The sequence below is a fragment of the Bos indicus genome, chromosome 2, assembly GCF_029378745.1.
Source record: "Bos indicus isolate NIAB-ARS_2022 breed Sahiwal x Tharparkar chromosome 2, NIAB-ARS_B.indTharparkar_mat_pri_1.0, whole genome shotgun sequence".
NCBI lineage: Eukaryota > Metazoa > Chordata > Mammalia > Artiodactyla > Bovidae > Bos > Bos indicus.
Window position 1 is genome coordinate 134781177 of NC_091761.1, and position 16040 is coordinate 134797216.

Here is a 16040-nt window from a genome sequence, read left to right on the forward strand (position 1 = left end):
GGACAGTGAGGTCCCGACTACGTAAAGCCCTTGGCGCCCAGCCCAGGGTAGGGCTCCTGGCGGAGGGCAGCCTCTGCGTCCCGCCACTGTTGCTGTTGACCGTGTTGTTGGTGAGCATCCCCTGCTACGGCCACCCGTCTGGACTCGAGGACTGGCCGGTGAAAGTGGCTGGGGGGGGGGGGGCAGGAGCAGGGTGGTCGCCGGGCAGCCTGTGTGGCGTGAGGGACCAGGCCGCTGGGGTGGAAGCCTGTGGCCTGAGGTGCTGCCTGGCATGACTGCCCTCTGCCCAGCCTCACCAGGCAGGAGCCCTGGCCCCCGGCTCAGCACATGCCACTCCCAGCCTCTGTGGTGGCCCTCTGCCGAGTCCCTGTCACCATCAGCTCCGGGCCAGCCCGCCACACCTGCTGTTTCCCTGGCCCTGGGGTCCTTCCCAGCTGCTGCCCCCAGCCCAGCCGGCATCCTCCCAGACCAGCTCCGGGTCAGTCTGTCTAGTGGAAACTCAGGGGCAAGTCAAGCTGAGGCCCGCTGGCCCTGAGGGCTGCTCTCAAGCTGGCTGGGGGCAGCGGTGGGCCCTGAGCACGCGTCCGTCCTGGCTCCCAGCATGGCTCACAGGGATCAGCTAAGGGCGAGGCCTGTGGCCAATTCCACGGAGGCCTCGGCAGACTCTGGGTGAGGGGAAGGGTGCAGGGCGCGCCCAGATCGTAGCCCTCCCTGTGGGTCCCACAAACAGCCCTGCAGGGTGAAGCGCCAGCCCAGGCAGAGGACATCAGAGCCTTCACCCTCCCCTTGACCCACACCCTGATGGCAGACTCAGAGGGACCCCAGCCTTTCTTCAGAGACCTCTAAGGAAAGAGGTCCGTATTTGGCCTCTCTTTCCCTTTGCTCATTTTGAAGGGGATTTGAGGCAGAATTGGGTTTGAGGAGTGGCAGGTATAGGTGGGCTGGGCCTCCTGTCCGACATGGCGTGTTAGGCAACCTGGCTTGCGGGAGTCCCCGAGCTTGGAGCCTACCTCCGCGGGTGCCAGCCTGCTGTGCCGCGGGGACAGACAGAAGGGCTTCTGGAGGGCAGGCCTGGGTCGGAACCCTCAGCCAGCTGCTCACCCCGGGGGGCCCGGTTCTCATGGCCGACCAAAGGCTGCCTCGAGGTTCATGAGATGGGCTGGCCCAGCTTGGAGGCCGCCTCCCCCGTGTCTGTTACCCCGTCCACAGCCCCCGACCCGGGACAGCAGGGTCTCACCTGGGAGCAGGAAGGTGGTCCTGGTGGCGATGTTGATCTCCTGCAGATGCTCCAGCGTCTCAGTGTGGAAGAGGCGGATGGAGGAGCCGGAGGAGAAGGCCATCCAGACGCCGCTGCCCGCCTTCACCATGTGCGTCACGCTCACGGCTTCATCCTGGTGCGCCTCGAAGCTTTGCTGCAGACAGAAGGAGTGCTGTCCGTGATGGGCCGGCCGGCCGGCCGAGCCTCTGGGGGCCAAGCTCACCCAACCCTGAACCGGGTCAGAGGGAGGGGACCTCAGGAGCTCTGGGCCAAGCTCACCCAACCCCGAACCGGGTCAGAGGGAGGGGACCTCAGGAGCTCTGGGCCAAGCTCACCCAACCCTGAACCGGGTCAGAGGGAGGGGACTCAGACGCTCCGGGCCAAGCTCATCCAACCCCGAACTGGGTCAGAGGGAGGGGACTCAGAAGCCCCAGGCCAAGCTCACCCAACCCTGAATCCAGGTCAGAGGGACGGGATGCAGGAGCCCCGGGCCAAGCTCACCCACCTCTACCCGAACCTGGGTCAGAGGGAGGGGACCTCAGGAGCCCCGGGCCAAGCTCACCCAACCCCGAACCCAGGTCAGAGGGAGGGGACTCAGATGCCCCACACCGTGTGCCGGTAAACGCTTAACAACTGGCGGGTGAATCCTGGTGTGCTGTGTCTGTTGATTCCTGGGGTGTCAGTACTTCTAAGGTGGCCCAGCTCAGGCTACCCACGGGATAGCACTGAAGGAGGAAGAGGGAAAGACGAGCGCACGCCAGGCTCGACCGTGACACGAGGGAAGGACAGGGCGGCAAGTCTACGGAAGAGGAAGTGGCAGCTCGCGCACATTATCTGAAGTTACAGAGGCACAGAAAGAAGAATTGAGGCTCACTAACTGTCCTACTGAAAAAGAGTCCCTTGGACAGCAAGGAGATCAAACCAGTCAATCCTAAAGGAAATCAACCCTCAATATTCATTAGATGGACTAAAGCTGAAGCTTCAATTCTTTGGCCACCTGATGTGAAGAACTGACTCATTTGAAAAGACCCTGATGCTGGGAAAGATTGAAGGCGGAGGAGAAGGGGACGACAGAGGATGAGGTGGTTGGATGGCATCACCGACTCAATGGACATGAGTCTCAGTGAACTCCGGGAGCTGGTGATGGACAGGGAGGCCTGGCGGGCTGCAGTTCACGGGGTCGCAAAGAGTCGGACACGACTGAGCGGCGCAGCAACAACAAAGGCACCGAGGGAACAGAACGCTGGGGAAGGGAGGCGCGTGGTGCGAGCCAAGCCTCGTCTTCACTGCGGGGAGGCAAGGCGTGCCCAAAACTTGACAGCTCCAGAGCGGTGGCGCACACAATTAAGAGTTGCAAGGGAAGTTCCTGATGGCTTAAACACAGGACAGGTGAAAGTATGTCAGGGAGCAGGACTGGAGATGGGGGTGGGGGGTGGGAAGGGCCTTTCCAGATAAACCTTCCCATGCTATTTGATTTTCCTTTAAAATGAAGGATGAAAGTATATGAAAGTTTGATCTTAAAAAAATAACTCTTGCAAAGCAAGGAGATAAACACCCAGCTTCCCATCCAGCTCAGGAGAAAATCCAAGTTCCCTAGCTCAGCGTTTCAGGCCCAGCTCTGCCCCAACTCCCGCATTCCCTGTCCAACCAAAGCCCGGGCCCAAAGCATGCTCAGGACACACTCTGCAGCCACATCACTGCTCTCGCGATGGCCTGCCTGCAACGGGCATCACCCACTGCCCTGCTGGGAACAGCTTTGCAGCACCTGAAGACCTGGCCTCCACGAGGCCCACCCCAGGCACCCTTGCACTGGCCTTCTGCCTGCCATCTTCCAGCCCGGCGACATGGCCACGCTTGGCTCTCTCCTACTCTGGTCCATGGACTCCAAGGACACACACTGAGCCTCAGGCCCCTCAGCATGCCCGGCAGACACCTCAGCACACGGTGAAATTTGATCAAAGAGCAAATGGATGGATGCTTGAAATCCAGCTACAATACTGGGTTGTTACTTAAACATCAACAACCCCCAGCAGAGCAGACTAGACAGATGCCTGACCACTGGGGACAGTCAGGTGGCTCTGGCGCATCCACCCAGTGGACCGTCCATCTACTCAGCATCGTGTTATCGTCTAGAGACTAGGTGATGAACATAGAAAAGCGAGAATGTCATAGCAGTTATTATAAAAAGAAACAAAAAGGGCCATCTCCAAAACCAGGGGAGGGGGAGGGGCGGGGAGGGAAGGGGGCAGGGAGGGAGGGGGGAGGGGCGGGGAGGGAGGGGGCAGGGAGGGAGGGGGGAGGGGCGGGGAGGGAGGGGGAGGGGAGGGAAGGGGGACGGGCAGTGAAGCCTGCACAGTGAGGATTATTCCAGGGCAGAACATGGTGACTTTCCTCCTTTCTGTTTTTTCCATTTTTTTTTTCTATAAAGAACAGATTTGGGTGGAAGCCCATGACCCTAGGAGATGCGGGCTAGAACACGGGCGTGGAATCAGACCTGCCGCTAAATCTCCTTTCCTCAGTAACCTCCCAGGCTGGCGCCTCCATCTCCCCATTTGTAGGTGGAGATTGTCACAAGGGTTATAGGGACTTCTGGGTGTTCTTAATACAGCCTCCTTCGTGCAGCAGATGTTCTGGAGACCCTACGATATGCCTGGCAGGGGTTCAGATGCTGGGAATACGTGGTGAACGATAACCAAGGAGCCCACACACTTAAGACAAAGGTTACTCCCAATAGTGATAACCACTGCACAGAAAAATACTGAGAGCCCATTAAGATTGGGTGGCCAGGGACAATCTCTCTAGGAAGTAGCATTTATCAAACGTAAAGGAATCAGCCCTGGGATACGGGGTAGGGGAGAGAACCCGCTGGGCAAAGGACGCAGCAAGTGCAGAAGCCCTGCGGCAGGAATGAACTTGCCGCGTTCCTGGGTCTGTTGGGAGCGCTGCGGCAAGACGGAGGTGGGAGAGGCAGGCGGGGCCGGGTCACGCCAGGCAGCCCTGAGGACCCTGGTGGACTGATTGAAGGGAGGGCGGGGCCCGGCCTGCTAAGCGACCAGCTCAGGTTCACCTCGGGAAGAAGCTCGGTTTGAGAGCTATGTGGCGGCAGGCAGGAATTCTGGGCCTCGCATGGGCTCAGCGAGTGAGAAACGGCAATAAGGCTCTCTGTTTCTTCTGCCGCAATCACCCCAACCCTGGCTCAGCCCCAGGTCCGTCCCGGCTCAGACCACCAGAGGCTTCCCGCCACGATAAAGAAGCTGGGGCAGGGGGTCTCCACCAGGGAGCCAGGGGGAGCCAGGCCGGTGAGCTCGGTGCGCACCCCGATGAGGACGCGGGGCCCCGGCGGGCAGGACTGCGAGCTGGCCGACGAGATGGCGCTCTCTGAGCCCGGCCCCGATGGCAGGACTCTGCAGCCAGGTGGGGAGGCCGGGCGGGCTGGGGTCACAGCAAAGTCCAGGGTCCTGACGGGGGTCTGAGAGCAAAAGCTGCAGCTCCTCTGAGGTGGGAACGTGTCACGTCCATCGGAGCGGGGGCTCCCCGGGGTTGGCGGGGAGGGCCTCGTATCAGGCCGGGGCGGGGAGGGGGTCTCGTATCAGCCCGGGGGTGAGGAGGGGGTCTGCTATCAGGCCAGGCAGGCATGCTCAGAGGCCAGGTAGCACCTCCCTCCTTTTCAGACTGGGGACTCAGACTAGGGCCTTCTGTGGGGGTGTTTTTCTGCTCCTCCTTCCTCAGCACCCCTCCCCAGCCCCAGAGAAGGCCCCGGGGCTGGAGGCTCAGCCAAGGAGCCCCTGGGATGGAGGGGGAGGCCCAGCCCCCCACAGCCTCCAAAAATCCGGCTCCGTCCATGCAGTGCAGGGCAAGGAGGGGAACGTCCATGTCTCTGGCCTCTCACTCAGCCCCGGCAGCGCTGGCCGGAAGCTCCTTTCTCTAGAGGAGCTCTTCTTCAAAGAAAGAACCCCTTTTGGTGGGGTGGGGGGTTATCTTCCTGCAGCAGCCTGCACTCAGCTTTCCTGAAGGCCCAGACCCAGGCAGAGCACAGGGTTCCAGCAGGACACCCCCTCCGCCAGCCGAGGCACCAGCAGCCCCATCGCAGGTGAGACTCTGCAGCCAGATCCACAGTGCCACCTAGAGAAGGGACAGGGTGAAGGGACAGGGCAGCTGGACGGAAGGGGCCCCCAGCAGGCTTTGTCTGCAGACTTCTCCAAAAACCGGCACACACACACTTACACACGGATGCACACACAGACACCAACAGGAAGGTGGGTGCGTGCTCACACGCGTGTGAGACTCCTGCCTGGCTCCTGAAGGGAGGTCAGAAGCATTTCCTGACTCCGAAAAAGCCAGACTGCACTGCAAGTGCAGAGAGACCTGGGCCCACGGAAAGCTGCCCCTGACTTTGCAGCCAGCCAGCCCTGCACGCTGCTGTCGGAATCTAATTAAAAGAGAAGTCAGCAGTGGAAATCCAGGCTCATTTCTCCAGAGGCGTAACAAGTCTGTCTCCAGGCCCAAAGGGCTTTGCCTGAGGCCTGTGCAAACCTGCCAAGTCCAATGGTGAGGCATGGCAGGGGCGGGGTGCGGGGCAGGGATGGGCATGAGCGGCGGCAGCCCCAGCCCCCCCCTCACTCCTCAGTCACCTCCGCGCCGCCCAGCACCCCTCCCCTCACCAGCAGCCTGCTGGGGGAAGCTGGGTCTGGGTGCCCTGGCTGGGCCTCCTGGGCATATGGGGCAGGGATGGGTGGCACCCTGGCACCGTGGGTCCCCAGGGGGCTGAGGGCGCTTGAGTGCAGCACCCCTGGGTGGCAGGAGCTCAGTGCTGAGGAGCACACACCTCATTTTGTTTCCCAAACATGGTGTGTTTGGAGACAGGGGCTCAGAAATCCTTTCCCGGGAGGCAGCCAGGCCATCCATCAAGGCTGGATGAAACGCTACCCACCTGGCACCCCGAGTCCAGGCCATGGCTCCCCCTTCTCAGCTCTGGACCCCTCCTCTAATTTCTGGCCAGTCTGGGGCGGGCAGAAGTGGGGCGCTACCTTACCGTCTAAGAGGCCTCTACCCGCCTTGTCCCTGAAGAAGGTGCCCTGCGCACCGGCACCACCAGCCCAGCCATGCCCCTCCTCTGGGCCCAGGAGGCCCAGCGCTTCCTGCCCACGGGGCCCCCACGTTCCAGGCGTTTACTGGTGCCTCCCTGGCACTGGGAGCTGCTCTGTTAGGATGCGAGTCTGGACCACAAGCCTGCACACAGTGGCCCTCCGGCTCTACCAGCCTGACACCTGTCTTGCTGAATCTAGTTTTACTGGCACATGGTCACACCCGCATAGACAAGAATCCATTCAAGCAGATTGGGAACCTGCCCTCTGACTACACAGCCTCGGTCCGTGTTTAAGGACAAGAAGATCCATGAAGAAACCCTGAACTCTGCTGAGCAGGCTGGGTGGTGGTGGTGCTGGAACAGGCACAGCGACCCTGAAACCACATTGCGTGGCTGAGGCACACGCTATTATTAGGAGCCAGGGTCGGCGGCGGAGCTGCCCAGCTGGCGGCAGTGGCAAAGAGTCTGCCTGCCAGCACAGGAGAGGCAAGAGATGAGCCTTAGATCCCTGGGTCGGGAAGATCCCCTGAAGGAGAAAGGCAACCCACTCCAGCCTTCTTGCCTGGAAAATCCCATGGACAGAGGAGCCTGGCGGGCTACAGTCCATGGGGCTGCAAAGAGCTGGACTCCACTAAGCAACACGGGGAGGGGGGCGGGGGGTAAACAGCAAGAGTCAAGCGTAGCCTGAGAGGCGACAGGAGAGCTCTGCGACCTTGGATTGAGTTAGAGGTATCAGTATGAACTTGAGATTTTTTTTTTCCCCTGGCCCTGTGCACCCCAACGGCAGTGAGCACACCCCTCCTTGGTTTCTAAATACCATCCCACGTGAAAGGGAAACAGGCAGGGAGCCCTGGAGAAATGGTGACTGGGGCAGGGGAAGTGCCAGGTGAGCGCAGAGCGTCCTCAGAGGCAGAAAGCAAGGGGGCAACCAAAGAGTGATGGGGGGCATCCAAAGGAGCCAGGAGCCAGCACAAGGGGCGCCTTACGGCCGAGTCTGAGACCATGTGAGCATCAAAACTAGTAGCAGTGGTCCTGGATGATAGCTCGCCAGGCCTTAAAAGTAATCCATGCGTTTGAAGTGGTAGTCAAGGAGGGTAGTTATGTGGCCGTGAAGGACAATCCTCTTTAAATAAAAGTTTGCAGTGAAAATTCACTGAGGAACAGAGTATTCTCCCATTTTTGCAAGAACTGCCCACAGTAATTACAAAGAGAAGCTGGTACCTTGATGACAGGGACACCTGGCAGGGCCCACCTCAACCAAGCGACCAACAATGGGACCAGCCGACACCCTCCCGCCTCCCAGCAGCGTGACGGGAAAGCCCTGCTTCCCTGCAGAGAACCTGGCCAGACGCTCCCACCTCATCAGGATGGAACGGTGGGGCAACTCCAGCTGGTGGGACCTTGGACAAGACACGGGCTTGGACTGCTCAAAAAAGTCACTCTCGCGGAGACCACACACACTGGAAAAGGAGGGGCGTTCTCCTAGATTAAAAGGAGATGAGGGCTTCCCTGGGGGCTCAGGGGTGAAGAATGCGCCCGCCGAGGCAGGAGACACGTTCGATCCTTGATTCGGGAAGGCCCCACATGCTACAGACCAACTAAGCCCAAGAGCCTCAACTACCGAGCCCACGTGCCCAGAGCCGCCGCCCCGATGAGATGCCCGTGCCGCCACAAAGAGCAGCCCCCGCTCCCACAACGAGAGAAAAGCCCACGCACGGCCACGAAGACCCAGTGCAGCCAAAAGTAAGTAAACACATAAAGTTATTTAAAAAATAAAAGGAGACAAAAGAACGACAACCATCAGGTGCAACGTGGGATTCCCAGCCGGGTGCTGGAGGTGGCGAGGCGCGGTGGCCCTGAAAGGTGCTTTGGGGACAGACTGGGAAAACGGGTCCCTGGGCAGTAGACCCACGCGACGTTCCCAGGCACGATAATGCTTTTGAAGTTCGGTCAGAGGGCTCTGCTGAAGCATTTAGTGTGACAGGTAAAGACATCTGCCGCTGGCTTCTAAATGAATTAGTCCCAAATGGCGTGTGTGTTTATGTATGATACGGGGTACATGCGTCAGAGCCTATGGTACAGAGTGAAGTAAGTCAGAACGAGAAAGACAAATGTCGTATATTAACAGGTGCATGTGGAATCTAGAAAGACGCTACCGATGGAACTATTTGCGGGGCAGCAGAGGAGACATGGGGCCTGGATTTGTGGACACAGCGGTGAAAGGAGAGGGTGAAACGGGTGGAGGTGGAAACACACACACTCCCATATGCAAACGAGACGGCCAGTGGGCTGAGCCCAGGGCTGGGACCACCTGGAGGGATGGGATGGCGTGGGGGGTGGGGAGCTTCCAGACTGAGGGGGCACGCGTACAGCTGAGGCTGATTCGTGTTGCTGTGTGGCAAGAATCAGCATGATATTGTAAAACAATTATCCTCCGATAAAAATTGAAAAATTAAAGTTGTGTAGGGGTGGGAGGAGTTATTAAAAAAAAAAGGCTGGCCGCTGTAGGGGAGGGTCCGGGGCTGCCTCGTGGTTCCAGCCCGTCTCCACGGGGTAACTGGGTCTCCTCTCTCCATCGTCACAGAGCTGGGAGAACCTGCCTTGGGTGCCGGGTGGTTCACGGGACACGGCCGATGGGCCGTGAGGGCCCCAAGCACAGGGCTGCGGGCAGGAGTGGGCAGGCAGCGGGGACGGAGCCGGGGTCCCGCGGCTGCCCACAGGGCCGGGCCCCTCGGCCTCTCCCTGCAGCTGCTGCAGACCACTGCTCGGAGGGTCTCAGGTGAGCGATCCCGTCCCAGACAGGGCTAACCCAGACCAGCTGCATCCTGCACGATTTACGCGCCTCCAGGTGACGCGTCTGGGCCTATTTCCATAAATTCCCAGGGTGAGCAGCTCAGCACTCCAAGTCGTTAGGGCTGAGATCATGCCACGGAGCCAGAAAGGGGGCTGGGGGCTCTGGGGGCTGGGAGCTGCAGAGGAAAAGCAGGAGGCTGGCAAAGCTACGGCCCGCTGAGCGCCAACTGTCCATGCCCTGTGGGGCACTTCATCTTCCCGGAGGTCTTCATGGAAGAAGAAGGAAAGAACCCAGGACGGGACAGGGTGAGCCCAGGAGATCCGCCGGGCAGGGGCAGGGCGGGGGCGTGGGGCCGCCCCCGACACCCTCCTGCCGAGTGCCCCGCAGGGCGGGGGCTGAAGGGGCCCTTGCTTCCTGGTCCCCACTCACCTGGGAGGTCCAGTCATGGGCCCAGAACCCACCCACGGAGTGCCCACCAGCACCTCCCCACCTTGCCTCCGCCTGGGGGGCTTGGTGCCCCTGCAAGCTGGGCGGAGGGCGTCACCCTCCACCCTCTCCTAACAGGCAGGTCTGAGGCTCTGAGAAAGCTGTGGGGTCAACTCTGCCAGGCAGGGGACAGCCCGGGGTTGAGACCAGAGGTCACATTTGGAGCCGCTGAGCCGAGCGGCCAGAGGTGGTCTTTTAAAAGCAATTAACACACAATACCCTTCCCTTATCTGCCTTATTCTTACCAACATTTCACAGCTGAAATAAACAAACTAAGAGGCTGAGTGCCGTCCACAGAGGTGCAGTGTTTGGAAAATTCGGGGGGAAAGCCAGGATTCCGACGCAGGGTGCCACTCACCCCGGTACGCCCAGACAGGCCCCGGCTGTAGCACTGGGAGTCCAACTCCTTGTCTGGACAAAATGGGACCGTTGGTCACCCATTTACAGGACTCCACAGCACACACCTGACCTCCACGGACAGACACCTCTGGAGGGCTCCGTCCAAAGCTTAACACTCTGCCTCCAGAATCTGACCTGGTCAAGACCAAGGGATCCTGTGCCGGGAGGGAGGCTTAAGGCGTGCCTGCACCTCTGCCTTTTACCAGCAAGTCCATTAAAGCCTCTGGGTCTCAGTTTATCCATCTGTAAAGTGGGGACGAGGCCATTCCTGTCTAACAAGAGACTTCAACAAGTGCGGGGTCTCCTGGCTCAGGGCCACCCCGGAACCTAGAAGGGACACAGTGATGGGCGACGTCCCTGCCCCAGACCGACAGCCAGTCCCAAACCTGTCTTCAACAAGCCATTTTCGAATGGACTGGGCAAAGATTTGGTGTGCGTGGTACATTTTTCTAGAATGATGATCAATAGTTTTTACCAACATCTCTCAAGTGTCTGTAAACCACTCACCCCTCCACAGTTAAAAATTCCTGCAACAGAGGTGCCTTTGTCACTAAGCACATAAGGAGGTGGGTGCAGACTCCCTTCGGCACCGCGGCCACACCCAGAGCGAGACCCACAGGGAGCACCCCCAGCAGGGAGGCTGTCCCGCTACCGCAGTACACGTTCTGTCTCTATAAACAGAACTCAACGTCAACATCCCGGATAACTCACAGCGAGAACCAGAAAATAAACGACGACGATGGACAAAGACAAACAACGCGAGAAGCACTAACACAAACTGAAACCCCCGTGCGGCTGGGAGACGCCTCAGAGCCCGGGCTGCAGGCACGCTCCTCATCAGTCCTATTTAGGCTCCTTCTGTTCCCTTCATCGTAGAAGCCAGCGGAGGCGGAGGAGGGAGCCGGGGACCAGGTGAAGACCGAGCAGAAGACGGCTCGGGCAGCTGGCACCTGTTGCGCCTGGGCGCCCTCGCCGCCGAGCGGAGGTGGGACGGCAGAGCCTCTGTCGGCGGGGAGGCCAAACCAGGACTCAGAGGGGCAGCGACGTCCTGGAAGCGCGGGGCTGAGCACACGCCCGACTCACCTCTGCTGGGATGTCGCGCGGCCAGAGCATGTCTCTTCACTGTCTCCTGCCTGTCTCCCCTCTCCTCACACTGAGAAGGGGGGCAGGGAGGGGGCCACGGGGTCGCAAAGAGCGGGACGCGACTGAGCGGGCTCAATCGGAGGACCACCGCAAAGGTTCCACGGGCTCCTCCTCACTAAGAGCCGGGCCAGCCTCTGGGTGAGCCTCCATCAGCCTTAACCCACGGGAGAGGGGTGCCGTTCACCCTGGGACCCCCTCATCACAGCTCCACCGGGGGGCCGGTCCAAGAGGGTGGGGCCGCTGCTGGAGCCCGGAGCAGGCGTGGAGGCTGGAGCCGCCAGGGCAGAGGGAGCCGGGGTGGTCAGGCCGGAGCAGGGCGAGGCGTGAGGAAGCTCCATTCCAGAAAGGTCCACCACGGAGGCCTGGCTTTGATCCCAGCCCCGAGGGACGGATGGCACTGCACCCGCCCGTCCTGCCCAAGCCAGTCCACACGGCGCTAGTCCAGGCCCCCCCTTCACAGGCCTGCACTCAGCACCCACTCAAGCCCTGCTCAGGACAGCCTGGACCCCAGGGCCCCTGGGCTCAGTACAGAAGGTGAGCGGGCCCTGCCAGGCAGCGTCCTGCCCTCCCACGCGGCGTGAGGCCCCGGGAAGGGCCGTGCCTCAGACCACGTGCAGATCAACACCCTGGATGCAGGGGTCCCCTGAGACATCAGGATGCACGCTGACCGAGGCGAAGCCGGGACCCGTGCCGGGGGGCTGGATGCGGGGGGCAAGGGGACCAGGGCTTCCCGGGTGGCTCGGTGGGTGGAGAGTCCGCCCGCAATGCAGGAAAGTGCAGCAGACGTGGGTTCCATCCTCAGGTCAGGAAGATCCCCTGGAGGAGGGCGTGGGCTGCCACCTCCTGGGGGGTCCCTGTGACCCTGAGGAGGTCCTGCCTTCACCACAAAACGAAGGCCGACTCCTCACCGGGCAGGACTTGGGAGTTTTACGTGCATCTCAGTGCTGAGTCCTGAGGCAGGTTCTGTAATTTTCTCCCCATTTTAGAGGTGGGGAAACCGAGGCAATTGATAGTGGAGCCAGGGACTGGAACCAGCCAGACCGGCTCCTGAACCCACACGGACCCACCATCTAAGCCCACTCAGACCACGGCAGGGGCAGCAGGCAATGCCTCTCGAGGTTCCCACTGGGCAGATCCTCCCCCAGCCCTGCAGCCAGGCTTGCTAAGGCCATCATGTGACCGACCGTGTTCACCCTCAACACTGGGCACCAGCCCAAGCCTCTCCCCGTGTGATCCCTCCTGCCCGAGCGTCCAGTCTCCACTGTGCTGAGGCCCAGCCCGAGGCCTGGCATCCCGTGGCTCCATCCACGGCGTGCTGTGTCTTCACCAAATCCCAGGGCATTGGACAACAGCTCCTATGGTGTCTCCTCCCCTAATTCTGCAGCAGGGCTCGGGGGGAGAATAACCTCGGGGGGTGGGGGACGCGGAAGAGCTACGTGCAAGGGGACAGCCAGAGACGCGGGGGGACAGGGCTCGGGGGGCAGAGAACCGCCCTCCAGCCACTGCCATCCCCTGCCTCCCGCCTCAGCCCCCAGGCTGTACTCCCGCCATCACCCCGCCCCACCCTGCCTTCCCTGCACCGTCTCCCCTTTCTCCCTCCATGGATTCCTGGAACCTGTTCCCTCGGCCAAGGGCGTCAAACTACTTTTTTTTAAACCATGAAATCCTTCCCTCAACCTACATCTTTCAGGACAAGGGGAGAGCGACTGTTAGAAGAAAGCCCTGCAATCTTGGTGAGAAGAAGGGGAGCTAGACCCCGGCCCTAAGCCCCCCGAGCCCCGCCCAGCACCCTCGAGGTGGGTCCCCACAGCCCCAGACCTGAGGGCAGAGGCCGCAACCACGGCTGGGAGCCCCTTTCGACCCCTCGGCACCCTCCTAGGAAGGAAGCCCCAGGCCCAGGCCCACACTCCGTCCTCCATAAGCGGCCTAAAAGGAAGTCCCTCTGAGCATCTAACCTCGGTCCTTCGTGCTGCTAGAAAACACTCACACTCCTTTGGAGGGCAACCTTTAGAACACCTTTAGAAAATCGATTTCTCAAGTTTCACCTGCCAGCTTTTAATTAAAGCAAAAAGAACAGGATGACAACGATAAACGACGACAGACACATTAAAAAAGATAATAATTAAAACTGCTGAACTGAGACAACTCCGTAGAGTAACAGGACTCCGGACCCAAAAGCCTGAGCGGCCAGAACACCAGGGCTCCGGGCCTCGGAGGCCCCTGGACACCCGCGGGCTTAGTGAATCTTTCCGCCCCTCACGCCGATTTGCATACCATTACCCAAAAAACCCTGCGCCTGAATTTCGCTTTTGCAAATTCCCACCCGTTTCATGTCATAAATAAGATAGGAGACAGAAAACTAATACAGCCCAGCGATGCATTATTCATGCTGCGTCACACTGTTATGATAGATTTACAACAGCTAATACATGCAAACTGAGTTTGGGCATTAAACGTGAAAACCAGGGTGGGGAAGGCGGTGGGTGTGGGGATGCGCAGGGGAGGTCTGGTGGGCACCGGTGCCCAGGAAGCAGAGGAGTTTCTTTGCTGGCGCGCCTTGGTATCAGGTGCCGGGGAGGCAGACGGACAGGCAGCGCTGGGCCCCCGGAGGCTGGAGTGCCAACAGCACGCCCGTGGGGAAGCACCTTCCTCGGCCAGCGTGGAGCTCTGCAGCTGGCCGCTGACCCGCCCCAGACGGAGCGCACCTCCCTGAGCGAGACGCCCTCTGCCTGGGCTCCCTGGCATCCAGTGGCTCAGACCCTGTGCTTCCGATGCAGGGGGCGCAGGTTCAACCCCGCTGGGGAAGATCCCACAGGCCATGTGGCAAGGCCAGAAAAAGTAAAAAAAAAAAAAAAAAAAGGAAAGGAAAAGAAATGCCTGCTGTCTTCACAACCCTTCACAGAGCATGCATCAGCCTGCTCCCAGCCCCAGGAACATGGTGGAGGCTGTGGGAGCCCACCAGACGTGGTCCTTCCCACGGGGTCGCCATCCGGTTAAGCTCCCACTAACCGTCCCCCAAAAGTCAGGCGCTGTGGAGCAGAGGGGCCCGCCGCTGGTGCTGCAGCTGCAGGTCACGAGGTGTGACCCAGTGCCCACGAAATGGGGGGAGGAGGCGGTCCAGACAAGCTTCTGGGGGGCGGTGGGGTCGGAGACTAATGGGAGACGGCTGCCCCCATCAATTCTCACGAGAGCCCTATGGGGTGGGAGCCAGGCCCGGGGCCCAACAGGGTGCCCTGCGTTCCGGCACTTTCCAGGCAGGGCCGGGGGAGCCTCGATCCCAGGCCTGTTTTGCTGCAATGGCACCCAGGAGGGACTGGGAAGAAGGGGAGCAGCCAAGGCTGGCAGGGGGCAGGCCGGGGGTGCACAGCCGTGCCACTGCCGAGCCCCTCTGCCCTGCGCTGGTGGCCGCTGTTGAGCGGGACCCGCCCCTGCCCTGCCTCCAGACCCTCTGCCCCGTCCCTTCCCTGGGCCCCTTCCCGCCTCTTCCACTGCGACCTCCCTCCCTGATCTGCAGCCTCCGAGGCCAACTCCTCCCGGGCCGCTTTCCCAGCTGGCCCCAGAACCCCAAGCTGCCTCCCACCCAGATTTTCAACTTTGGCCCCAAAAGAACATGTAAAGCAGTGGGCAGCTGCCCTGCTGACCAGCCCTGGGTTGGGGGGCGGTTTTGCAAGCGCCCAGCAGCACTGACCGAGAGGCTGGCGCGCACACGGCCCTGGAAAGCTCTGCTGGACAAGACAGGCCGTGGGCCGTCCCCCGGGCCATTGCCTAGGAAGGACTCTGCACTCCTAGTGCAGCAGGCCTGGGTTCGATCCCTGGTCAGGGAACTAAGATCCTGCCAACAAAACAAAAAAAAGACCAGGCCCCTCCCTGCTCTCATCTCTTTACAGCCGGGTGGGTGCAGAGAGACAACAGCCATCTGGAATACAACTGCAGACGGTGACCAATCCTCTGGGGACAGCGAAGCCGCTGACGTGTGCAGACCCCGGCCGGGGTGGAGGTCGGGCAGGGCCCACTGAGGAGCTGGCCGCCGAGCCGAGGCTGGGGGACGGGAAGGAGCCGCCCGAGGGACAGCCCACGGGCACGGCATTCCTGCTCCAGGCAGGGCAAGAGCGGAGGCCTCTGCCTGCATGGGGAGGGAGCCTGGAACATTCAGAGGGCGGCAGAGGGGCCAGCGGGGCCTGGAGCAGAGGCCAGAGACCCCACCTTCCAGTGGGCATCCCCCTCGGTACAAGGGGCCCAGCAGGAAACCCACCCAGCTCAGCCCCTTCGCCCGCGCCCAACACGACCGCCATCTTCCTCAGGTGAGGGAGACCCCCGCCCTGCCCCGGGGCCCCGACCACGCCCGGCTGGGCGGAGAGCGCCCCACAAGCTTCAGGCCTCCTGTCCTGATTCTTTTTTTTTTTAAATTAAGATGCAACAGTCATCCCACAGACCCGCGTCCCCTCCAGCGATCAGTTAAAATGAACTCCAGACGACTGGATTAGACTTTGAAGGTGGCAATCGAGATAATGAACACGGAGGATGCGGTGTTGACACAGGCCCTGGTGAGCTACATTATTATTTAACAGGCCTCGCCACGGCCTCCGCGGGGATCAAGGGGCTGAACAAGCAGTTTGGGGGCGAGCAGCCAATGCAGACAGGCTGGGCGCCACCCCACGCAATCCGCACGGTCGGGGCAGCTGCGAGGCCAGCGGGCCTAATGGAACAGCAGCCCAGGGCCACTCCCAGGAGCCCCGCCCACACAGCCGGCCTGGCCCTCCCCGCCCCCAGGCCCCCGTCTCCATCAGGCCCGCTCACCTGCCCCGCCTAGACCTCCCCTGCCCCCACCCCTCCTCCCTGGTCTGGAAGCCCTCTCTCCTCCCCTGGGCCCCCAC

General features: G+C 61.0%; 1 protein-coding gene across 12 annotated transcripts in view; it reads right to left on the minus strand.

Annotated features, from left to right (window-relative positions):
• ARHGEF10L (Rho guanine nucleotide exchange factor 10 like) overlaps positions 1-16040 on the minus strand; it is a 159883-nt gene that overhangs the window by 9072 nt on the left and 134771 nt on the right. For all 12 annotated transcript variants that reach the window (XM_070778012.1, XM_070778036.1, XM_070778006.1 and 9 more), the window contains one exon: positions 1238-1412. In XM_070778012.1, coding sequence (XP_070634113.1) covers positions 1238-1412 — 175 coding nt within the window. The remainder of the gene's footprint in view (positions 1-1237; positions 1413-16040) is intronic.